A 25,034-nucleotide genomic window follows, 5' to 3' on the forward strand; every position below is an offset into this window, starting at 1 on the left:
ACACACAGCGGCCACCCAGCGCCCTAGGCCCACGGGGACACACAGTGGCCACCCAGTGCCCTAGGCCCACGGGGACACACTCAAAGCAGCTGTCTGGTGCCCTAGGCCCACGGAGGACACGCAGTGGCTACTTTCAAGTCTACTAATCCCCAGGTGTGGGTTGTCCCTTCACCAGGGTCACCGTCCCCGAGTCTTCCTACTGGCCGTGGGAGGTGGCACCATGGGGTCTCTGGACTCACTAACACTGGGCGTGTTCCCACGCAGGCTGCTGTCCCAGAATTGGCGGACAATGTGGTTCTAGACGTGGGCTTTGCCGTGAGTCCGTCTTCCTGAGGCCCGGTCCTTCTGGGACTAAATGGGCTCGGGGTCCAGTGTCCCCTTCCTCTGTCTCCAGCTGCTGATGGCCTGTCAGGCTCCTGGCCAGCTCCCTCACGTGTGCACATCTTGGGGTGACCCAAGGGTGGGGGAGACAGACAGTGGTGCCTCCTCCAAGTGGTGGGGGGCTTTCCCATTGTCCTGGTCTTTCCCCATTCTGTCCCAAACGCGTGGTCGTGGCTGCTTGCAGGAGAGCAGGTACAGCTCCAGCCACCGTGCAGGCAACAGCAGAACCCCGGGCTCCCCACTCTGCTATGACACCACCCAGCCCCTCCTGTGCTGCCCTCGGTGCCCCCCCCCCAGCTTTTCTTGGCAGCCTCCATGCACTGCCCAGGGCTGCTGGGAGTCCACAAGCACCCCAAAGAGGCCACGTGGCTGGAGGCCGGGGTCTCCCCTACCCGGGCGGTGGAGGGCTGCCTCTGAGTGCCCACATAATAGGGAGCCTTGGGGGTTCCCAGGGACTCGGTCCTCGCCGGCCCCCACAATGTGGGCTTTGTCAGGCCAGCGGGCCTCCGCGGGCAAGAACTTTGCCTTCTTTCTGAGGGAAAGAAGATTGGATTTAAAAATAATTGAACGTGGAAAGTGCCGGAGATGGAAAGTCTTTGTGAGGCTTCCTCCTGGCTTGGCCCCGCCCGCCGTGTCAGAGGAGCCGAGCGGGGCCTCTGTGGGCAACCCGTGGCTGCTGGCATGGCCCGCCGTGTCAGAGGAGCCAAGCGGGGCCTCTGTGGGCAACCCGTGGCTGCTGGCATGGCCCGCCGTGTCAGAGGAGCCGAGCGGGGCCTCTGGGCAACCCGTGGCTGCTGGCATGGCCTGTGCTGGGGCATGGGTCCTGCTGGGGCCTCCCGACTGTGGCAGGAGTGAGTCTCCGCCCCAGCTGCACCTGCCGGTCTCACAGGGCGTGGGCACACCTCCCCCTTCTGGTCTCAGCCCCGTGTGCCCCTGTCTTTCCAGCACTCACACTGCACCTGTCACCCTGCTGGGGGTCCTGCCCCCACGCTTTCCCATCTGCCACACCCCGAGATATTCTCGGCCTGCTAGGAGGCGTTGCCTCTGAGCAACGAGGGATGTTGAGTGAGGTGGCCGCTGGCCTGTCCCGGGGCTGGCCTTGGAGCATAACCCTGTCCCAGGGCTTCACCGCGGCCCCATGGGAGCCTTGGCATCCACAGCCTTGGCAGAGCAAGTGGAGCGGCCAGGGTGTTGGTGGCCCTGGGAACTGCAGTGTGGGGCGGGATTGAGGACCGTGTCCCAGCCGCTGCACCAGGCAGACCTCGGGGGCGGCGTGCGAGCCAGCTGTGGTGCCCAGCAGGGTCTCAGCCCTCCAGATGTGGACGCCTGGCCTGGAGCAGGAGCACCTCCGTGCCGCCAGTCTCCTGCCTTGGTCCAGGCCGAAGCTTCCCCTGAGGAGTGCGGCAGCTGTTGGGCCCCGCAGGTCTGAGTGACTTAGCTCTGTGGACCATGGTCTGAGAAGGCAGAGCGGGCAGCGTCGCCCTGGGCTGTCCCCTGCGGTTTCCTCGGAGCCTGGGCCCTAGGGGAGGTGGGGAACTGCATGCCCCACACCATGCAGTTCTTAGGGTTCCCTGCGTTCTGGGCCAGTTCTGTCTCTGGGAGAGCTGCTGGCCAGGCCCCCACAGCCTGCAGCCACTGGCCCAGGGCCCTACGCCTTCTGAGGCAAACCCTGGGCTGCCTGGCAGGGCCCCTGTTTAGTATGCACATACGGGGCCTGGGGCGGCCAAGAGCAGAGGGGGGATGAGGCCAGGGCAGCCATCCAGCACCCTCCGACATCAGGGCCAAGGACAGGCGGACAAAGAGCCGTCTTCATGCAGAAAAACGGGCGCGGCTCCTGAGCTCCGAGCTGGCAGCCGGGAGGGGACAGGCCCTCGGCAGGGAGGCCTCAGCGCCAGCAGCACCTCCTGGGGAAGGGCCTCCTGGGGGTGGCCTGGAGGTCAGGTGCCCCAGCCCCTCACCCAGCCATTCCCTCCTGGCCCCCAGGGGCGTTGGCAGGGCGGGGGGCACCTCCCAGTCCTCCGCTGGGCGGGAGCCAGGGTGCACAGCGGCACTTGGGGAAGGATGGCTCCTCCTTGGGAAGCGAGGAGAGGCTGCAGGAAACCGAGGGTCAGGGCCTTTGTTCCCAGTCTTGGTGACCAAGGGTTAACCCGGTGGTCACCATAGCAATCGCAAGTTTTCGTTGCTGGGCGTCAGCTTTGTTGCTGCTTAATTTTGTCAGTGAGAAGCCGGGGTCCCCCCGCCCTGCGGGCACAGCCGGTGGCCAGGCTGTCTGGGCCGGCATTCCTGGATACACTCTCCAGCTCTCAGCGAGGGTCCTCGCCTCATGGGAGATAAGATAGAGCCGTGTCAGGGAGGAGGTGTGGACGGGGTGCCCCAACACACTCGGAGTGATAAAAGCAACCTCGGAGAGGTGCTGACGTGGCCGCCACACTTAATGAGGTCATCGCAGAAGCCGCTGCCCTGGTGACCTGGAGGTCAGGTTTCCAAGTGCCGGGGCAGGAGTGGGCCAGCTGCTGTCAGCGGCCAGCCACATCACAGGGCCTCCCGCCGAGTGGTGCAGGCGTGAGCCCCAAGGAGGCCTCCGGAGGCCTTTGAGCCCTGGGACAGCCCAGGGCGCCCTGCCCCAGGCCAGGCTGGGTGCCGAGGTCAAGGGCAGCTGGCACCCTGGGAGGCTCAAGGCCACGAGTAGCTCCTGCTTCCAACATGGGCACCCCCTGTGCCTCTGCCACTCTGAGCATCTCCAGGGGCCCGGGCCAGCTGGCAGACCCCAGGACAGGTTGCTCAGGTGACCCATCCCAAGCCCTGGACCACAGAGACGAGGGCAGGGTCAGGTGCCTATGCTGGACAAGGAGCAACGAAGAGTGGAAAGGACCCAAGGGTGGGCACTGTGGGGTTTCGCCTAGTGACGTCCTGGTGTGTGAAATGCCCACGGTGGCCACTGGGGTGGGACAGGGTGAGGCACTGGACACATCTCCACTCTGTCCAGGGCTGTGGGGGCTTGGCCTGGAAGCCCCAGCAGGCATTGCCCTGTGGCAAGGCAGCTGTCCCCGTGAGGGCTTGTCCCCTGCCTTGCCTCTGTCCCTGGAGGGTGGGGAGCTGGGAAGGACTTGGCCTACGGCTGGCACTTCAGGGTACACAGCCGCCCGGCAAGGGATCCATCCTTCACTCACTGTCTCTTTATGGCAGTGCCTGGGAGCATGCAGAGAGGCGCCTCCAAAAATAGCCAACCTTGGGCAGGGGGGCGGGCGGGCGGGCAGCGCAGGCGTGGGAGCGGGGCCGGCCCTGGGAATGGCTTGCCAGGGGCACAGCCGTGCCGGCTCGTGTCTCTTGCAGTGGGCCCCAAGCAGACACCTGCTTCCCACAGTGTCCCCGCCCCTGCCCGGGCCCTCACCAGAGCCAGGCAGTCGCAGGGCAGGACTCCAGCTCAGTGTCCCTCGAGCTGCAGGCGCAGGACGCCCGGTGGCCCAGCTCTGCCCGCGTGCAGGAAGCCAGGCCGGTGAGGGCACGGGTCAGGTGGCCCTCCCGGCTGGATAGGGCACGGGACTGCAGCTGGCTCTCACGGCAGCTCTGTGACACGCGTGGGGACACATGTGGGACAGGCAGAGTAGGGCCTCTCTCCTTCCCCACCTTTGTTGCCCGTGGAAAGCCCAGTGCACAGCCTGAGGGGGGCGCTCTGGTCCAGGGACTCCCCCTGCCCCACCGCTCTCCAACTACAACCATGCCTTTCCACCAGGCTGTGTCTTTTCCCATCAGGGGTGCCCCCCTGCCCCCTGTGTCAACCCTACTCCCTCGAGGGCATAGGACAGGCCACACGGGCCACAGCTGCCAAGGCCACCAGGGGCTGGGGGCAGCTGGGAGGGGCCTGTGTCCCCAGGCCTGGGCACCAGCTCCATCCCTGGGGCCCCCAGGTCTGAGTGCTGGCTCTCTCTCTCTCTCTGTATATGTATGTCTCTCTCTCTCTCTCACTATAGCCCCTCCTCTGCTTCCCAACCCATCTTGGTGAGATGACCACTGGTCCCCATCCAGATGGCCCCTTTGGGTGGGTGGGGGTGACACACCACGGGGCCACGGGTTTGAGTCCCTCGCATCCCCCCGTCCTCACGCCCACTCCAACCGCAGCCGCCACCCCTCGCGAGCCTTCCCACGGCCGAGCTGCGGGCTCCGGCAGTGGCTGCTGGTTTTAATTGTTCCTCTGCCCCTAAATGCTCTCTCCAGCTCTTTCGCCTCCGATGCCTGCTCCCCGCCTGCGGCCGGCAGTGGGCTGGGGGAGGGGCAGGGATTCCAGGAGCAGGCCGTTTGTTCCCTCTGCCTTGCCCCTTTCTTCTTCCTCCACGGGCCGGCCTCTGTGATTAAGCCCTGGGGTCCCCCGCTGCTTTTAATAGGCCCGCGAGCTTGACCGTCTGATGGGAGCCCGGCGGGCACAGCTTGCTCCAAGCACTTGCACTGGCATCTCCTGATGTACGCTATTAATCATCGCCACCAGGCCATGGGGGCCTCCCTCCACCCACCCAGTATAAAATTATACTAAACACAGGAGGGGAGGCCCTGATTGGCTGTGCACCACAAACACGCATTAGCTGACCCCGCCCCCAACGTGCCGCCACCCTGGCAGGGCCCCCCCCCCCAAGGCCTGAACCCACTTTGGACAACAATAGGCAGCTCCAGGTGCAGCCGTAGCAGCCCTTGGCACTCATGCCAGGCCTGTGTCCTGGGCACCCAGGATTGCAAGGGTGGGGCCTGGGTGCCTAAGCCCGAGCCATCCTCTGAGCCCCTGCTGGAGAGCAGCTAGGACTCCCTCCTGTAGCTGGCAAGGGCGGGAGAATGGGGTGGGGAGGGGTGCAAGCGCCACAGGTGGCAGTGAGGGGCGTCCCGGCGACTCCTGGGCTGGCAGGCAGCGGCGCCCGTGGACAGGGTGCGTGGGAGGAGCTTCGTGGCTGTGGAATGGCATTATCCAGGCTGCTCTCGGAGTGACGGGGCAGCAGTGGGAGGGGCCGGAGGGGAAGCCCAGTGTGTGTCCTGTCACCTCTGGGAGGTGGCCCTGGCCCACAAGGCCCCCAAGAGCAGCAAGGCCGCCTGCCCTGTCTCTCCTTGCCCACCCTGACTTGCAGCTGCCATAGGCTGGGGCTTCACCCCAACACCCCTCGCTCGGACCAAGCCCTCTGCCTTTAGCAGAAGCGCTCGCCACGTGTGGCAGCCGGAGCTGGGGAGAGACAGACACGGTCATGCTCAGGTCAGATGTCAGAGAGCAGCGCACTGTGTGTCCCTACCGGCTGTGCTGCCGAGGGGTTGCCCACGCAGAGGTCTCACGGCAGGGAGAGAAGATCCGGGGAGCTGACACGGCCTCAGGCCGCTGCCGCAGTGGTCAGGTACCCAGCTCACAGCCTGCCCTGCAAGCCTGAGTCAGGCTGCTGGAGGCCACCCGGAGCCCAGAGCCGTTCCAGCACAGGTAGCACCCTCTCCCCAGGGGGCCCAACGGCTGAGGGGGCCACATCAACCTGACAGCCTGGCCCCTCCCCCCCGCCAGCCTCAGGATAGCCAGTCCCAGCTGCTGCTGGACGTTGGAACTTGCCTCCCTGCCAGGAAGCCATGGTCAAGTTGACCCCAAGGAGGATGTCATGATACGAGACCCTCACCTCCGCCCCAAGAGCCCAGGGCACTGGGTGGCAGCATGGGCTTGGAGGGGCCAAGTGCTACAGGACACACCTGTGGTTGGGCACCACTGCCACCCTAGGCTCCAGGCAACCTCACTCTCACGTATCTACCTGGGTCCCATGGAAGGGGCACGAAGGGTTGATTGCCACCACCCCCTCCCCCTGCCAACCTAGCGCTGGGAAGAATATCCCCAGCAAAGGGCCCACTGAGCCGTGACCGTGACCTCGTGCTGGCAGCTTGGATACCCCGCCGTGACCTTAGGCTGGGATCTCAGGTCCTCGCCATGACCTTGTGCTGGAAGCTTGGATACCTGCCGTGATCTTAGGCTGGAAGCTGGGGTACCCCACCATGACCTTAGGCTGGGATCTTGGGTCCCCACAATGACCTTGCACTGGGAGCTGGGGTACCCCACCATGACCTCATGCTGGCAGCTTGGATAGCCGCTGTGATCTTAGACTGGAAGCTGGGGTACCCTGCCATGACCTCATGCTGGCAGCTCAGGTACCCCACCATGACCTTGCACTGGGAGCTGGTGCACCCCACCATGACCTCATGCTGGCAGCTTGGATACCCCATCATGACCTTAGGCTAGGATCTCAGGTCCCCGCCATGACATGCTGGAAGCTGGGGTACCCTGCCATGACCTTGCACTGGGAGCTGGTGCACCCCACCATGACCTCATGCTGGCAGCTTAGATACCCCACCATGACCTTGCACTGGGAACTGGGGTACCCCGCCACCTCAGCTGGCATTTGTACGCAGGCTCAGGGCAGGGTGATTAAGCCCCTCCTCAGGCTGTGAGGAGAAGAGGGTTGAAGATGAGGCAGGGCACACGAGGTCCCCTGGATGGCTGGCATTTGGTGAGCCCCATTCGTCCACGAGGGTCTTCAGATGTCGGGGTGGCGTCTGGACAGCTGGGGGAGCTGGGACTTGAAGATGCGTTCATTCTGCATGCAAGCTGCCCGAGCTCTCAGAGGGGTCCTCATTGTGTAGTGAAGGTGTGAGACCCTCTGTGGGCATGGAAACCAGAACCCGTTGGCCACCCACTGCCTCTGCCCGGGGCGCCAGGAAGAGCAGCCCCAGGGAGGGCAAGGGGCCCATGGGGGGATGGGCCACGGGGGGATGGGCCACGGGGGGATGGGCTGTGGGAGGATGGGCCACGGGGGGATGGGCCATGGGGGGATGGGCCACGGGGGATGGGCCACGGGGAGATGGGCCACGGGGGATGGGCCACAAGGGGATGGGCCATGGGGGGATGGGCCGTGGGGGGATGGGCCACGGGGGGATGGGCCACGGGGGGATGGGCCATGGGCGGCCAGGTTTGCAGTGACTGCAGGCTCAGGTTTCGGTGCCCCTGTAGCTGTGATCGCTGGTCACCGTCTAATGGCCAGCAGCCCTTGCTGGTCCTTCCCACTCCCATCCCGGGTGCTGTCCCCAGTGCTTCCATCTGGACTGTGCCAGGCTCACCGTGCTCAACGGTTGCACCGTGCCCTCAAGCACTGGCCTGGGACCGGGGCCTCTACCCTGTCACCCGTGTGAAGCCACTCGGGGACATGTGCCTGTCCAAGGCTGGGCCTCCCTCAGCACGGCAGCCACATGCTCGCTCTGTCCCGGAAGGCTGCCGTGCGCGTGAGCCGCAGCCAGTGAGAGCAGCGGGCAGACGTAATTAACTCCATGCATTCCTATTAGCAGGCCACGGTCCCTCGTCCCTAATTGTCACATAGTTGAAAGCTCTGGTAAATGAATCAAGCACTTCTTTTATCTGCCATCCCGGACACAGCACGGTAATGACAACCAGATGTGCACAGCCCACGTGTCGCTCATCAGTGGCTTCGGGCCGGGGACGTGCCTTCTGCAGAGGCCGAGGGCGCTGGCGGCTCCAGCAGACTCCACAGCCCAAGGCCATTGCCTCTGGAAGCCGCAGGTTCCTCTAGACCCCGCGCCAGCTCTTTGTTCCTAGATGGCCAACGGGTTCTGCCAAGGCTAGCATCACAGAGCCCGAGGTCAGAGTCTGGGGACATCTCCGTCACAGGCAGCGCCATCGGCCTGTTGTCGCTGGGCACCAGGGCCATGGCCAGCCACCAGCAGAGGCCAGGGCCAGGCCCCATCCCCCCATGGCCCATCCCCCGTGGCCCATCCCCCCATGGCCCATCCCCCATGGCCCATCCCCCGTGGCCCATCCCCCCGTGAGTGGACCAGGGCATAAAGGCCGGTGCCTGGTCCACAGAGGGCAACCCCTGATGGACAGGAAGGAGCCGTGTTCTCGGGCCGTGGTGTGGGCCGAGCCTCAGCCAGCTGTGACACTGGGTGTTAAGACCAGCCAGATCCCAGCCAAGCAAAGGGGGACCCGGAGGAGGGGTGGGTCGGCCCATGGGAACAGCACCAAGAGGACGGAGTGAACAGGCCACGGGAGGGTGCTGACGTGGCTGGCGGGGAAGGGACAGGGCCGGAAGGGCATGGCCGCTGACCTCCAGGGCACCCACCCGGGGAAGGACGGCGTGTCCTCCCGAGCAGAAGTTCTTTCCAGAGCGGGGCAAGGCCCTGAGACCTCCATGCCCCCTCAGTCCCCACATCAGCGCCAGGGGTCCAGGCAGGATCCACACCCTGGAGCCAGGGGGGCTGTGGCTGGGGGTCTCACTCTGATTCCACGGGGAGCAGGTGCATCTCGTGGTGACCAAGCAGGCGCGGGGCTCCTGAGTCAGCCCAGGGGCGTCAGGGTGACACACAGCCACCTGGGACAGACTTGGGGTCAGTGGCACCACACACCACGGATCCATCATGTGGGGACCAGCAAATTGCCCCCTAAGACTCCTCCCCAGGGGGTCCCAGAGCCTGTGGCCCCCAGTCTGTTCCCGACGGGCAGGTCTGAGTCTGTATGGGAAAGACCCTGCCTGACCCTCAGCCGAGTCGGATGCCCAGGACCTTCAAGACAAGGGTACCCCTCCGGCTGAGTCCCAGCACTCCGCAGTGAGACAGGGCGCCCCTCCAGGCAGCAGTCTGCTCCGCGACCTTTTCTTCTGGCAGCAGCTCAGTGGTGCACAGCCACACCCAAACCGGCCTTAATCAAACATTTCCCCAGAGGCAGGCGTTTCTGGGGAGTCCCCCTCCCCCCGCCACAGGGCGTCACCACCAGGCTGCGGTCCTCGGAACGCACGGGCCACAGCAGTCTTTGGTGAAGTCCTCAGGCAGGAAGGCTGTGAGGCTAGCAGCGGCGTCGAGGTCACCCATGGGGGACTACCCAAGAAGCCAAGCAGGGGGGCCAAACCCAGACAAGGCAGGGCCAGCGCAGCCCAGCGGCCGTGCCCGCGGGTGCCTGCGGGTGCCTCCAGCCTCAGCCTGGCCACAGCCATGGGCTGCTGACTGAGCGGTTCCCTCGGCTCATTCAGGAGGACTGGGGATCACAGCCGCCCCAGCTCACTCGCTCCCCGGCAGCCAGTGTCTTTGGGTTCCTAGTTCTGCCATGAAGGAGACCCAAGCCACCCTGGGACCCCACAGCTCGCCTGGCACGCCGGGGGAACAGCTGCAGGGGTGCCCACCCCTCTGGGCTGCCTTTTCTCTGAGACCTGACTCAGCCCAGGCCTCCAAGGAGCTGTCCACACCCAGAATTCCTGGTAAGGCCCCCTCATGCCCAGCAACAGCCTGACAATGACCCTGGGCTCCTGCACGTGGCCCTGGGGGCAGGGGTCAAGCCACACCAGGCCAGATGGCAAGAGGCAATTATCTCCTGCCCCACGCGGCTGTCCGAGGCCCAGGTGGGCCTCATAGAAACCAGAGCTGAGTGCAGTTTTAATTATCCTGGTCCTGCCTGGTCAGCCAGGAGCCTGACAGGCCCAGGGCCCTGTGGCAAAGTGGCATGGCCATTGCCTGTCCCCTCCCCCAGCCTGAGGAAGACCTCCCTGGGCCCCAGTCCCCTGGAGCAGACACACCAGGCCTTCTGGTTTCATCCAGACCGGAAGCCACTCCCTGGCTAGGGGCAGCATCCGGAGGACAAAGCGAGGGCTCAGCCTGGACAGCAAGGGCTGACCTTCAGGGTCCCCAGAGGGCTGTGGGTGGACATTGGGAAGACGCTGGGGGAGGGCGTCCCGCCCGGCCTCTGCCCTGCACAGCTGCAGGATCCCACTGGTGCTGGGGGTCCAGGGACCGGGGATGGTCCCTACTCATGGGGTCAGGGAGTGGGGGAAGCCGAGGGGGCCTGGGTGGTGCTGGGGAAGGAAGAGGGCAGTGGGGAGGGAACTTCCTGGCAGGGGTCCAGAGCAGGACGCCCACACCGCAAAGCCGCCCGACTCCACCATGGGGCCTGAAACAGGCACCGTTTTCCTGGGCCACGGACAATGAGGGACCCGAGCTCTGCTGGGTCCCCAAAGTCAGACACACAGGAAAAATTCCAGGAGATGCCGGGCCGGACAGCTGGCGGCCCCTGATGGCAGCTGCGGCCAGAGGTGTCCCGGCCGCTCCTGCTGCACGCAAGTCGTAAATCCCGCCTAAGCGTCACTTTGCCGCAGCCCCACTTCCATTCCGTAGAGGCCAGAAGTGATTAACGAGGATTATCATTAGTGCTAATCAGAACCGTTGGCAGGAGGCAGGGCAGGCGGAAATACCCCGGTGGGGCCTCGGGGACCCCAGTGCGAGTGCATGTGTGTGTGCGCGCGCACAGGACAAATACACAGGAGTTTGCGCATGCACATACATGCATGCGCGCACACGGAACTGGCCTGCAGAGGGAGACTAAGCAGTAAGCCTGTGCTGCGGGCGAGGGTGGACCCCAGGGCCCTGACACGCAGACCGCCACGGCTCCAGGCCGCCTGCAGAACTGCCCAGCCACAGGGAGACCTGGCGGCAGCGGACCCTGGCTCCAGGGCGCACGGCCTGCACGGCCCCCTCTGCCGGCTAAGGAAGCAGCAGGCGGGCTGGGGCTCCCCGCTCTGCTGGGGAGGGGGCCCTGCGTGGCTGCGAGACACAAAGTGTCCTTTTACTGGAAATATCAATTCAGAAAGGGGCTAGTAGTAAGCTGAGGATATTTGGATAAACTTGACAGCCCTGAGACTGAAAAAGACCTTTTGTTCCCACCGAGGCAAAGGCCTGGAGACCCCCCTGGGCTCCCTGGAGCGGCTCCAGGAAAAGCCGAGGTCGGAGCAGAAAAGCGGGGAGGGCGCCTTGTGAGCGGCCGGCGCTAGGGTCACATGTTTATTAGTATTTATTTTATTTTTTTATTAGAACGTGTGGTTAACATCCTCTTGCCTCGACCGGGCTGTCGTGGCGTCGACAGGCCCACAGGGCAGCGCACAAAGAGAACCTTGTGGCGCTGGGGGAGGGGCCGCACGTGTGCCTGACGTGGCGCAGCCGGGCGCGACCCCGCACCTCACAGTATCCGGAGCTGGCGGCAAGGGGGCCCTGCAGCTCGGGGAAGGGGGTTCGCTCTGCTGCCAGGGACGCTGTCCGCGGCCCGCAAGGGGCAGCTTCGCCATGGGAGCAAGGCAGGCGTGGCTGGAGGGGTCTCCAGCAGGAGAGGCGGGCAGCCGGACTTTGGCTCCCCTGGGAGCGGCACTGCCGTGCCCAGGGCTGCTCCTATGGAGCCATTCCCGCCAGGATTTTCGCTTCCCCCACAAAACACGGGCTGGGGAAGGGGGGCTCGGAAACCTTGGCAAGGAAGTGGAGCAGCAAGGCGAGCTGATTCTGGTACAAGGCATTTTGAAATACACGCGTGAGCCCTCCGAGGCCCCTAACATGCGGTGGGCACTCGCTGTGCCGTTGGGGGTGGCAATCCCGGGCTCCGTGATCCCCCAGACAACACAGCCGGGACTGCCCGTGCCCAGGTGCGTGGCAAGGATCCGCACCGTCTTCATGGAAACCGGGACTCTGGAACAAAGCCACACACGGATTTCAAAATAAACTCCTCCGGCAGTTCCAGGCACCTGAAAGTTTGGGAAGTCCCCCGCCTGTTGTTAGGGAATCCTGGGAGAAGGCAGTGTGTGCACAGAACGGCGGGGGGAGGCACTGGTTGACTGCACAAGGGCATGGCTGGCGCAGACCCCGGGCTCAGCACCCGCAGGGGGCAGTGTGCGATTTCCAGCTCCATATCCCGGCTCCGTCCCGTGAGAGACCCGGCATGGATGGCTGGGAGGTGCCATTCCGATGCCACGACGTTTGCTTTTTGAAATAAAGCTGGGCATCGAGCTGACCAAGCAAGCCTGAGGTAGAACCAAGGCACTTGGGGAGAAAGAACGTGAAGATTTTTAGTTGAAAGTCCTTCCTGTTTGGCAAGGAAGGCCAAAGCAGAGATTTCAGGAGCCAGCCAAGGAATGACCCTGAGAGTGTGTGGCTTTGTTCCAGAGTCCCGGTTTCCATGAAGATGGTGCAGATCCTTGCCACGCACCTAGGCACGGGCCTTGCAGGCTCTGCTGTCTGAGAGGGTGAAGTGGCCCCGGAAGGCAGCTGTGGACCCAGCACACCGGCAGGACACGCCCAGGATGCATGAGGATCCCCAGCCCTCCAAACAAACCCTGCCATTGCTGGGCTGGCTGCACATGCCGGCACCTCAGACAGGGCACTGCCTGGGCTCCCAGCACGCCCTTGAGGCTGGGCGTGTCTGGAGAAGGGTCAAGCCCACAGCCGAGGTCCTTCTGCCAGGGCCCCAAGATTCTCCCACTCAGGGGTGGAGTGGGGTGTTCCAGCCAAGAAGGAACTCCAAGTTTCTGTGCCCCAGGGCTCAGCTGCTCCCATGGGATGCTGGGAGATTGAGAATAGAAGGGAGCCCCGACCAGGCTCAGGCCAGTGGCCGCAGGCCCTCCCCTGTGCCCACAGCTGGACTGTGGCCTGGTTGGATGGACCACCATGGTAAACCACACAGAGGGGGCACCCAGAGCCGATGAAACCAAAATGAAGGCCAAGGCTAGGCCAGCCTCTTAGTGCACATGTGCCCAGACCTGCTCCATGGAAAAACCAGCACTGCGTTGGCAAAGCTTCCAAAGGTGGCAGCGTCCCACCGGGAGTTCTCTGCCAACGGCCACAGCTGTGTTTCAGGGATAGACGGGCAGGAGGCAGGTAGACAGGTAGATGGACAGATGGGTAGATGGATGGATGGTGGATGGTTGCTGGACAGGTGAATGGTGGATTAGTGGATGGGTGATGGATGGATGTGTAAGCAGGCAGATGAGTGGATGGGTGAGTGAATGGATGGATGGTTGGGTGGGTTCTTCATGGGGGCTGGCCAGGTCTTTGCCTCAATGTGGACTGTTGAGATCTGAAATCTTTGCAAGAGCTGATCGCAAAACATCAGCCTGATACAGAAGGCAGGGGCTCACAGGAATCTGCCTGATTCCAGAAGGAGGGCGAGAGCTGGGCTGGGAGGGACCAAGTCAGGGTCCGGTCTGACCTGGATGCTCGGCCTCCACTGAGCCAGGCTGAGCCCCAGTGCAGCTTCAGCTCGGCAGGATCGCGCTCAGGCTGGGCCCTGGGACAACAGCTGCAGCCCCAGTGTACCTGCGTGCCTCACTTTACCATCTGCTCAGCAGGTCCTCCCTGAGCATCCACTGTCTGCCAGGTTCCCAGAATGTTCCAGAAGACCCCCCAGAGCCGAGTCTATGTATGAGAAGTAAAGGAAGTGACAGCCAGCGGTCACATGCCAATGTTGTCAGTGTAGTGGAGGGCAGAATCTCAGTGTCCCTAGGGTAGGGGCTCCTGCATGAGGATCCCGGGTGACCGCCCTGGGGCTCTGCACTTCTAGAGCTCCTGCCTTCCTTCTTACTGTGGGAAGCTGGGGGAGTCAGGAGCATCTGGGCAGACGGGAGGAACAGAGCCCCCTCCCCCACCCATCTGCCCATACATCCGTGCTTCCATCCACTTCCACACCCATCGGGTCACCCGTGCCCTCATGGAGGCAAGCAATGGATGCTGAGTGGACAATCATTCTGGGAGAGCCTCTGGAGAAACTTGCACTGCCAGTGGCCGCCACACGTGAGCAGGGGAGAGGTGAGCAGGCAGGAGGAGACGGGATGCGTGGTGTTGGTCCTGGCGGCCGCAAGCCTTCAATACTTCCTGCTGCTTCGCGCACGTGGCCGTCACATGGCAGCTCCAGGAGAGGCGGCAGCACGCAGCGACCCAGTGGAGAGCCTAAGGAGAGCCTGTGGTGACCGTGGAGCCGGCAGCCCACAGGGCGGTCGGATGGGAGGGGTGAGGCACTGCCCCTGCACTGGGCAAGGTGGGAAGAGCCCTGGCCAGGCACCGTGAGAGCTGCTTCTGTGCCATGTCGATCTCTCCAGGGAGTCAGGGGTGCGATGTCTGAGCCGCTCCCAGCTCCGGAGTGCCTGACTCCCATCCCCTGAAAGTCCACCTGGGGGTGGTGCCTCCTATGCAGCCTGCGGTAGCCATTAACGGTGGTGGGGCTTGGAGGGGCCCCAAGGACCTCAATGCCCTGGGCCCGTGGGCAGCACCACCGCCGGAGGGGACGGAGCTGGGCGGGCAGGCCAGGCACGCAGCTGTACACTTGGGCGCATGCCCGTCAGCGAACTCCCTGGGCCTCCGCAGGCCTGCTTCCCACGGCTGGCCCATCCCTGCTGCCTGGGCTCGGCCGTTGTGGGGACCCCCTCCCCCCGCTTCCGCTGTGGGCTGCGCGTGCACAAGCTGTGCAGTTTGTCACCTTCACAGTGGCCAGAGAAAGGTTATGAATGTGACACCCGCCCGAGGCTCTGCCTCAGGGTGCAGAAGCCACTTCCTGTAGACAGTGCCCAGGGCCACCTCCCCTGCACGGACCCAGCCACAGCCTTTGGTTTGAGGTTTGGGGACTTTTTTTGGCAATCTTTCTTAAATTCAGAAACTAAGACAAAACAGAAGTGCCTCGGCTTGGCGCTGAGGCCTCACCGTGCAAACCCCAGGCTCGGTCGCCGGCCCGGCCTGTCGCATGCTGCTTTGCAAAACCGAATGGTCTTCGAGTACTCAAACCACTTCAGGGCTGCTGGGCTGGGCGGAAGGCACAACCACACAACTGCCTGGGGTCACTCCGGCGCCTTCTGAAGGACCAGAGTTGGGACCGTGAGCATGGCCCAGTGAGCAGGGTAGGGGTGGCAGGAATGAACGTGGAACAATGAACTGAGAGATGTGCCAAGCCTCGGGGAACCCTGCGAACAGCCCAGGCGCTGGTGCGCTCGTGGCCTGGGTGTCAAACACGCATGCCACCCAGCAGTGGCAGGACCAGCCCCCAGGGGCAGGACACTGACAGGACCCAACTCAGCCACACACAAGAACTGGTGCTGGCTGGGGACATCAGTGTGGGAACCCTCGGGGTGATTCCCGTCAGCACAGCACCTGCAGCCAGCGTCCCCTTGGCTCTGACGCGGGATCTCAGAGGTCGCAGGAGGGGACAGAGACCCCGCCACAGGAGGGGACAGTCAGAGGCCCTGTTGCAGGAGGGGACAGAGACCACAGGTGGGGACGGTCAGCCCTGTCACAATAGGTGCCAGGGCCGGAGGATGCTGCGGCCAGTGACATGCCTGCCCTTGGCTCCTCAGCCATCCTTGCCTTGACCCCATCACCTTCACCACAGTCGAAATCCCATCTCAGTGCTTGGGGCAAACACCTGGCCAAAGCCACAGAAGCAGGTCATGGGACTAGGGGTGCTGGCGGCTCACTCTCGGGGGGCCCTGCTGGCGAGCAGGACAGGTGACAAGGAACCCAGGGACTGCATGCTGAGCGTGCATGAGGCCACGAGGCGCTGCAGGACTGCACGCAGGAGCAGCTGGCCCTGCGTGGAGAGCCTGGCCCTCGTGCATTTTGCAGAGACTTTGTTCGGAGGTGGGGGTGGTTGGAGCAGCAGCAAGGGCCTCTGCTTGCTGTGCTGGTCGCTCAGCTGCTCATGCTCAGGGCTCTGGTGGAGCCTGATCTGCCTGAGAGTCCTCCTGGGCCATTGTGGGTGGTGGAGAGTGCTCCCCTGGACATTGTGGGTGGTGGAGAGTGCTCCCATGGGCATTGTGGGTGGTGGAGAGTGCTCCCCTGGACATTGTGGGTGGTGGAGAGTGCTCCCATGGGCATTGTGGGTGGTGGAGAGTGCTCCCATGGGCATTGTGGGTGGTGGAGAGTGCTCCCCTGGACATTGTGGGTGGTGGAGAGTGCTCCCCGGGCATTGTGGGTGGTGGAGAGTGCTCCCCAGGCATTGTGGGTAGTGGAGAGTGCTCCCATGGGCATTGTGGGTGGTGGAGAGTGCTCCCACGGGCATTGTGGGTGGTGGAGAGTGCTCCCACGGGCATTGTGGGTGGTGGAGAGTGCTCCCACGGGCATTGTGGGTGGTGGAGAGTGCTCCCCGGGCATTGTGGGTGGTGGAGAGTGCTCCCCAGGCATTGTGGGTGGTGGAGAGTGCTCCACGGGCATTGTGGGTGGTGGAGAGTGCTCCTCTTGGGACATTGTGGGTGGTGGAGAGTGCTCCACGGGCATTGTGGGTGGTGGAGAGTGCTCCACGGGCATTGTGGGTGGTGGAGAGTGCTCCCCAGGCATTGTGGGTGGTGGAGAGTGCTCCCACGGGCATTGTGGGTGGTGGAGAGTGCTCCACGGGCATTGTGGGTGGTGGAGAGTGCTCCCCAGGCATTGTGGGTGGTGGAGAGTGCTCCCACGGGCATTGTGGGTGGTGGAGAGTGCTCCACGGGCATTGTGGGTGGTGGAGAGTGCTCCCCTGGACATTGTGGTGGTGGAGAGTGCTCCCCTGGACATTGTGGGTGGAGAGTGCTCCCACGGGCATTGTGGTGGTGGAGAGTGCTCCACGGGCATTGTGGGTGGTGGAGAGTGCTCCCCTGGACATTGTGGGTGGAGAGTGCTCCCACGGGCCTTGTGGGTGGTGGAGAGTGCTCCCCGGGCATTGTGGGTGGTGGAGAGTGCTCCCATGGGCATTGTGGGTGGTGGAGAGTGCTCCCATGGACATTGTGGGTGGTGGAGAGTGCTCCCCGGGCATTGTGGGTGGTGGAGAGTGCTCCCCGGGCATGTAGAAGTCAGCGTCTACAGATGCGAAGCTCAGGACAAAGTGTGGGAGTGTCCAGCCTCTCTCTCTCTGGACTGAAGAGAGGGCGCGCCCTGTCTCCTGTGGTTCCTGCAGAAGCCTCCGCCGGCCCTCCCTCCCGCCACCCTCCCCCTCCCTCCCGCCACCCTCCCCCTCCTGCCCTCAGAGGTGTTTCCAGAATGTCTCCCCTTCCCCCAAGCACTAGAATGGACTTTCCATGTCAGCTACGCGTGGAGGGCAGGCACACCCCGTGTGCGTGCCCGTGTGTGTGTGCAGGCAGGAGAGGCCACACAGCTGGGGCTCACGGCTCTGGGCCAGCCTGCAGGGAGAAGGGATGAGGCTGAATGCTGGCTGCCAGGCTTCCGGCACGCATGGACTCCCGAGAGCCACGGGACGGCCCAGGAAGCGGGCCCCAGGTCCATTAGATGACCTGACGACAGATGTCTCGGCTTTCTGGCCCACCCCCCCCCAGAGGCCCGCTGCTGGCCTTGCCTGGCCTTGACGTCACGGGCCCGCGCCAGCAGTGAGCCGCCAATGAGAACAGGAGCCCTCAGACCACGTGCAGAGAAAATGGTCATGCTTAGGGAATTTTCCCATCACATCGCCTCGTCACTTAGCACTTCTAATGAGGGTGATTTGTGAGCCCGTGGAGCTGGCAGGGTTCGGGGCAAGGCACAGTGGGGGCGATGCACAGCACGATAGTTTCCTTGGCAAATCTGGACTGCAGCCCCTCCCTCCAGACAGCCAGCAGCTCAGCTCCAGAGTCAAGGATCTGCAGCCCATGTTCTAGAAGTCAGGGTGGGGACAGCCCACCTCATAGCCTCCAGCCCCACTCCTTGCAGACTTGTGGTGTGAGCCCCCAAGGCCCCAGCTTGGTCATCGGCATGTGAGGAGGACAGCGGGAAGCAGGGGCAGGCATGGCTGGAGCCTGCTTTGCACTGTCAAAATCAACAGTAGCCCAAACACACCGTGCTCCAGTGGGCAGGCCACGTGAGGCCAGGCCCGCAGCTTCCCCTGCCCCAGAGCCACCTTGGTGCTGGGTGCCTGCAGCCTACCTGGGAGAAAATTAGCACTGGCCGGGGGACGAGGGGTGAGGACTGGGGCATCCTGGGCAGTGGTAATGCCTGGACGGAGAGTGAAGGCCTGGGCCAGGCAGGGTGGCCTCAGGCAGGGTGGCCTGGACGACAGGGACAGCTCAAGTCTCCAGAACATGGCTTATGGGATGGGCTCGTGTGCAGGAGTGTCCACGTGCAGGCATGTCCACGTGCAGGCGTGTCCGCATGCAGGCATGTCCACGTGCAGGCATGTCCACGTGCAGGCGTGTCCATGTGCAGGTGTGTCCACATGCAGGCGTGTCCATGTGCAGGCGTGTCCATGTGCAGGCATGTCCATGTGCAGGTGTGTCCATGTGCAAGCATGTCCGCATGCAGGCATGTCCACGTGCAGGTGTGTCCATGTGCAAGCATGTCCGCGTGCAGGCATGTCCACGTGCAGGTGTGTCCGTGTGCAGGCGTGTCCATGTGCAGGCATGTCCGTGTGCAGGCGTGTCCACATTCAGGTGTGTCCATGTGCAGGCATGTCCGTGTGCAGGCGTGTCCATGTGCAGGCATGTCCACATGCAGGCGTGTCCACATTCAGGCGTGTCCATGTGCAGGCATGTCCACGTGCTGGCGTGTCCGCGTACAGGCATGTGCAGGCATGTCCGCGTGCAGGCGTGTTCGCATGCAGGCATGTCCACGTGCAGGCGTGTCCATGTGCAGGCATGTCCATGTGCAGGCGTGTCCATGTGCAGGCATGTCCACATGAGGCGACACTCTAAGGCCCCACTGCCCGCCATTAGTGGGCAGCCACTCCCATTTGTGGTGATGGTTAGAGAAAACAGGCAGAAAGAACAGAGAGCCCTCCCACTCCAGGATGGAGACCCACGAAGCCGCAGCCAACCTCACGGGCTTTGGTTGGCCACTGTCCCCAGCCCGACTTGGCTAGGGCTTCTGACTCTGATTCCATCATACTGGCCACCTGGAGGAGGCCACCCACCTACACACCTGCCCATGCCCACAAAACACAGCTGCCCACATGGACACACATGTTCAACTGTTCACACCTGCCCACCAAGACCCACTTACCCACCTGGACCTCAGTGCTGCCCCACCAACTACCCCTACCAGCCCCCACACTCTCCGTCCCAGTGCTGGGCCAGGCCGGGCAGCTGGGAGCTCTGCACCATGGACCCAGAGGCTGACCTGAGCAGGCAGGCAGCCAAGGGTGGACGGCAGGTCCAGGCCATGCTCCAAGCGACCCTCCTAGACGCCAGGGTGGCAGCAAATCAGAGAAGCTGAGACCAGCAGCTGGCCCTCGTGCCCGTTGGCGGTGGCCACAGAAATGGGGGACACACAGTGGGGGGCGCCGGGCATTCACTCGCTGTGGGGAGTCTGGGAACTCCCAGCTGTCCTTGCTGTGGGACGCCGTGCAAGCCCACAGGCGTGCAAACGCACGCTCACAGGCCTGTGAGCAGTCACACACCCCAGCAACACCTTCACCTTCAAAAGTGCTGCTCTCGGGCTTGGTGCTTGAGCTTCCTCTCCCTGGAGCTTGGGCAGCACTGAGGCTCATGCCGCCTGGCTGGGACCTGCCCGGTGAGCAAAGCCCCCGAGGCTCCCGGAGGCATGGGGCATGGGCACGGCAGGGCAGCCAGGCTTCACTGGGTCTGGAGCGCTTGAGGCTAGGCAGCGCGCGGGCTCGGGTGCACGAGCTGGACTCCACCCTGAGTCCAGCTTCTCTTCCATCCTCAGCAGATCTCCGAGGACCTGGGCACTGACAAGTTCTGCCTGGACGCCGGGCAGGCGGCAGCGGGCAGCTGGCTCAAGTACATCCGCGTGGCCTGCTCCTGTGATGACCAGAACCTCACCATGTGTCAGATCAACGAGCAGGTAGGTCAGAGGGTCTGCGAGCCGTCCCCGAGGGTCCCTGGAGCAACTGGGATGCCGCAGCCGGAGGCCCCCTCCTGCCCTGCGGATGCCCCGTGGGAGGCTGTGGCCACAGTTCTGGCCGAGGCTGGCAGTGAGCAGTTTGCATAGAGAAGGAGCAAGCAGGAGTCTGCATGGCAGGGTGCTCGTGTCCAGCAGCCCAGGAGCACAGGAAGTGTCCCCACGAGACATCTCTGAAGTTCAACAAGAGGTCAGCCTGGCCACAGCCCCGAGACCCCGGTCACAAGTGGACTGACCAATCAGCAGCATGGCCCCATCCACTCCCCCGTCCATTCTGTTGCCCCCTTCCCTGGAGGGAACACCAGGTGGTGTGAACGCCACATGGGCCCCAGGCTCCCCAGCAGGGAGGACACGTGGCTGCTGGGCATACTGGGGCTGAGCAGCGTACCCCACACGCTTGCTGGATCCTGGCACCTGCCAAGGCAGAGGCCGCCGTCCCTCCAGCCATGCGGACAGCAGCAGATCAGCATCAGGAAAGACACAGAGCCCACGCAGCCCCTGTCACGCAGGAAGCAGTCCAGGACACAGAGGTGTCCCACAGGAGATCCCAGCCCTTGCCCTGCCACGGGAGACCCCAGCCCTGGCCCTGCCACGGGAGACCCTAGCCCTGGCCCCACCTCGGGGACAGCTGCCCTCCAGAGGCACCTCTGACTTGGAGCCACATGGCAGCCTCCAGGAGCCCACACAGGCTGGAGGAGCCCCTAGCGAGGCAGAGGAAGAAGCTCCCAGGCACCTCACTCCTCATCCAAAAATCCCAGCTTCTGAACTGTAGCCACCAAAGGTGGATGAGTGATTCGTGGGCGTGCTGTCCTCGCCGTGGGGGCCAGCCATGGGACCCTCTATGGAGGGACAAGAAGCGAGTCCCAGAAATGGGAGCAAGAAGCCACAGATCCGCGAAGGCCGGGTTCTTGGGGAAGTGTGCCACTCGACGCGCCAGACGCCAGAGGAGGCCGGGGCGGGGGTGGGGGAGTGTTCCGGAACCCACCGCCTCCAAGGCAGAGGTCCTTACCCCCACCCCCACCCACTGGCTGAGTGCCAGCATGGGTGGGCCTGAGATCCCTGCTGGAACCGTCACCAGGGGCACCAGCCAGGACACGGCCACGGTCTGGGCCCCGGGGAGAGAACCCAGGTTGGAGAAGGGAAAGCCAGGGGCTCCTGGGTCATCACAGGCCCTCCCGGCCCTGTGCGTTCCACAGGCTTGGGGCACACACCCCTAACTCCACTCCATGGTCCCCCGATTTCACTTCAAGGCCCCAGACTCCTGCCTGAGAATGGGGGGTGGCCAGCTTTCCCGCTCCCCTGGCACCACTGGCGGCCACAGACACGAGAACACATGCTGGCGTCCATGCGTGGCCCTTCCCCGACGCCCCACGCCAGCTTAACGGGGCTGGGCGCCCCAGGCTCCTTGTACTCCTCCAGCTCCAGGGACTCTGTCACCCGCACAGTGGTGGAACACGGGGCCATGGGGGCTCCCGACCCCCAGCCCTCACCCACATGGGGCCTCTGGAAGCTCCTGCCCAGCCTCAAGAGGCCCCTGCCCTGTGACCCCTGGTGCCCGCCCGGCGGTCCCACAGCCCAGGCTGCGAACTTCCTCCCCACTGCGCTGTCACCTCAAAGGTGACTTGTGGTTTTCCGGATTCACGCGGAGCCCACAGTAGGCAGGCCCCGGCCTCAGTGCATCGCTCCTTGGGGCAGCCCAGAGCGCAGGACCTGTACAGCCACATGGAGCCCTGGCTGCGGGTGGATGCCAGCAGGTGTCGAGCCAGCAGCACCCCGGGGCACTTTCATTTCCCTAGTCTCAATGCAGAAGCTGCCCCTTGCTTTGGGTGCCAGCCCCGCCCCACCCCCGGCCATCCTCTCAGACCATCTGTTCTGGAAACACAGAGCTCACGGCCCTCCTAGGGTCCCTCCTCCTGCAGGTGCAAGAGCCAGAGGGAGGACCGCAGCAGGGGACGGGGACAGGGCCGGTCCTCGCCCACGTCACATTGCCTCCTCTAGGGCTGGGGCCGTGGAGGCGTGCTGAGGGCGCGCACACGTGTTGAGACCAAGACACGGACTGCGGTGCCTCTCGGAAAACCTCCCGGGAATGGGAAGCTTACCCCGTGGGCCTGGAAGTAGCCCGATGACACCCTCCTCCACCGCCCCAGGAGCTGGCCTGGCATCAGTAAATCTGCCAATGCCAACCCCATCTGGGGGCAGGAAGGCCTGGGTCTCCCACGCAGGCAGCCTCAGCGTTGTTACAGACAAACCCACTGCCTGTTGCCTGCCCTGCGCCATTTCGGATGAAAGGCCGGAGCTGCCGGGGCCCAACATGGGCAAGGAACAGGGCTGGCACGCTGCCATGCCCAGGACAGTCCTGGAGCCAGCTCTGGAGGACATGGGGGACATCCCGCTGTCCACTGCCCACTTCGGATTCATGTCCCCAAACTCAGTTGCGGACAGCATAGAGACACAGGCCAGACTTGACATGCTAGACACCACGGGACAGCGAAGCAGCAGATTTCGGCAGATAAACCAGCTGAGCTCCCGCCCGTGGGGCAGGGAGGCACGGGGCAGCTCCGGGGTGCCCGGGAGAGGGTCTTCCCATGCAACAGGATGTGCTGTTCACGGGATCATGCTGGCGACCAGTGTGCCCCCACGCATGGCCGGGAGCCACAACCCAGACAGCACAGCCTGTGCCCACGGCTGCGGCTGGTCCCAGAGCTGCACGGAGTTGCCTCTGCCCGAGGTCCCGGGCACGCGAGGCCCCTCTGCATGAGGCCATGGCCTGGGCTCGTCCCCAGTCCGGTCGGCCTGTTGGCAGCTGACTTGTTTTTAAAGCCATTTAGAGCGGTGTTTATGGGGCCAGTAAACAGCCTTTAAGGGCTCACCCCAAACGGAAACTTCTAGCCCCGTGCAGCACCGGGAACTCGGCAGCAGCACCAGGAAATCGGCAGGCACTGTCAGTTGATGTCCTGTGACGGACCCGATCAGCTCGTGGGCTGCAGCAGGGGTCTCCAGGGAGGGTGCCAGCGACGAGGGGGGTCTCGTCCCAGAGCTAATTTCCACTGCCCTCCTGGCTTCAGGCGACCACGGCCCCTTAGCCTGTGAGTGACAGGAAGGTTGTCAACCCAGGCCCTGTGTGGCGGGCAGTGCCCACACGGTGTGGACAGACGCCATGGTCCCCAAGGAGGCCTGTGCCCGAGTTCCGATACAAACACGGGGAGCCTGAAGGTGCTGGTGTCAGACTCGCTCTGAGCAGCCATGCTGCAGCCTCCCTGCCCCCTGCACACCATCCCTGCCCCTGCACGCCCTTCCTGCCCCCTGCACAACATCCCTGCCCCTGCACGCCCTCTCCCTGTCCCGTGCACACCCTCCCTGCCCCTGCAAGCCCTCCCTGCCCCCTGCACACCCTCCCTGCCCCTGCACACCCTCTCCCTGCCCCTGCACACCCTCCCTGCCCCTGCATGCCCTCCCTGCCCCCTGCACACCCTCTCCCTGCCCCTGCACGCCCTCCCTGCCCCCTGCACGCCCTTCCTGCCCCCTGCACACCATCCCTGCCCCTGCACGCCCTCTCCCTGCCCCCTGCACACCCTCCCATCTTCCCACAGTCCCCAGGGCTGTGTCTGAGCTGAAAGTAGGTGCCTTCAGATGGGACCAGCAGCAAAGGAGGGAGCCCCCACCAGGGACGTGAGGTCAGAGGGCACGATGGCCCCATGTGCTGGGGTCCCTGCATGGTGGGGTCCCCAACCCCAGGAGCCGTGAGCAACTGCCACCTCCATGTGCTCCTCTTGCCAGCAGGTGAAATGACCCCCCTTCCAGCCCTGCCTCCTCTATGGTGACTGTGGTCTGGTCTGGATCCTTAGACCCGCAGCCCCCACCCGGCCCCCAGTTTCTCAGTCCACTGGGTTCTTACTGTGTTGTTGCACAGTGGAGCAGATGTGGTGCAAGGGAGAGAGCACGTGTCTGTTCTATCCCCTGGTTCCTTCCCCAGTGCCCACAGCTGCCCTGGGGACTGGCCAGGCCAAGGCTAGAGGTCTCCCCTGGGTGCAGCCTGGATTACGGGTCCAAAGGAGCCAGCCACACCCAGGGAGCCTGCCTGATCCAGCAGCAGCCCGGGCGGCTGGCCACCTGCCCTCGGCCCTGCAAGCCCACGCCTCCCGGCCGCCTCCCCCGGCCACCTCCCCGGGCCGAGCCCTGCCCTGGTTTCCTGGTGAATTCCACCCTCTGTAGCCCCTTCCTCGATGCAGGCACAGAGCTGAAGGGCCTCTCAGGGACCCCAGCCAAGGGCTTGATGGGCAACTGGGTTTACCCAGGGCCTTGCTCCCACCTCCCAGTCAGTCTCACAGTGAGGTGGGGAGAGACTGTGGCTGCCACCAGCTAGCTGCTCACCCGTCAGAGTGTGTGAGGGCCAGATCCTGGGGACCCCAATGTCCTGGGGGCAAGGTTAGGGCCAGCAGTTGCCCGTCACAGTCCCAAGAGGCCTGTCTGCCCCTTTATAGGTGCTAGAATTTTCTGCACATGCTCGGTAGGGAGAGAAGACTAAGGGTGCCCTGGAACAAAGAGCTGAGCCTGCTGGGAGTTCCCCAGGATGCTCCTGGGCTGGGCAGCACGATGCCCCTGGTGGACGGACTGATGCAGCTAACCCCAAGAGAACCCAGAGGAGCAGCAGCCCAAAGACCCGTGGTCCAGGGCCAGCCGTTGGGTGCATGGCCCCAGTGGCATCGGAGGGTGTGGTCTCGGTGGTCTGCAGGGGCGTGGTCTCAGCAGCCACAGGGGGCGTGGTCTCAGTGGCCTGCAGGGGCGTGGTCTCAGCAGCCACAGGGGGCGTGGTTTCAGTGCCCTGCAGGGGCGTGACCTCTGCAGCCACAGGGGCGTGGTCTCAGCAGCCACAGGGGGAGTGGTCTCAGTGGCCTGCAGGGGCGTGGCCTCTGCAGCCACGGGGGCGTGGTCTCAGCAGCCACAGGGAAGTGGTCTCAGTGGCCTGCAGGGGCGTGGTCTCAGCAGCCACAGGGAAGTGGTCTCAGTGGCCTGCAGGGGCGTGGTTTCAGCAGCCA

General features: G+C 64.1%; 1 protein-coding gene across 1 annotated transcript in view; it reads left to right on the top strand.

Moving 5' to 3' along the window:
- PRDM16 (PR/SET domain 16) overlaps positions 1 to 25,034 on the top strand; it is a 162,511-nt gene that overhangs the window by 117,987 nt on the left and 19,490 nt on the right. The window contains exon 4 of the mRNA XM_040987588.1: positions 19,804 to 19,941. Within this exon, the coding sequence (XP_040843522.1) occupies positions 19,804 to 19,941 (138 nt within the window). The remainder of the gene's footprint in view (positions 1 to 19,803; positions 19,942 to 25,034) is intronic.

This window comes from Ochotona curzoniae, unplaced genomic scaffold (assembly GCF_017591425.1).
Source record: "Ochotona curzoniae isolate NIBS_2020 unplaced genomic scaffold, NIBS_Ocur_1.0 contig_4792, whole genome shotgun sequence".
NCBI lineage: Eukaryota > Metazoa > Chordata > Mammalia > Lagomorpha > Ochotonidae > Ochotona > Ochotona curzoniae.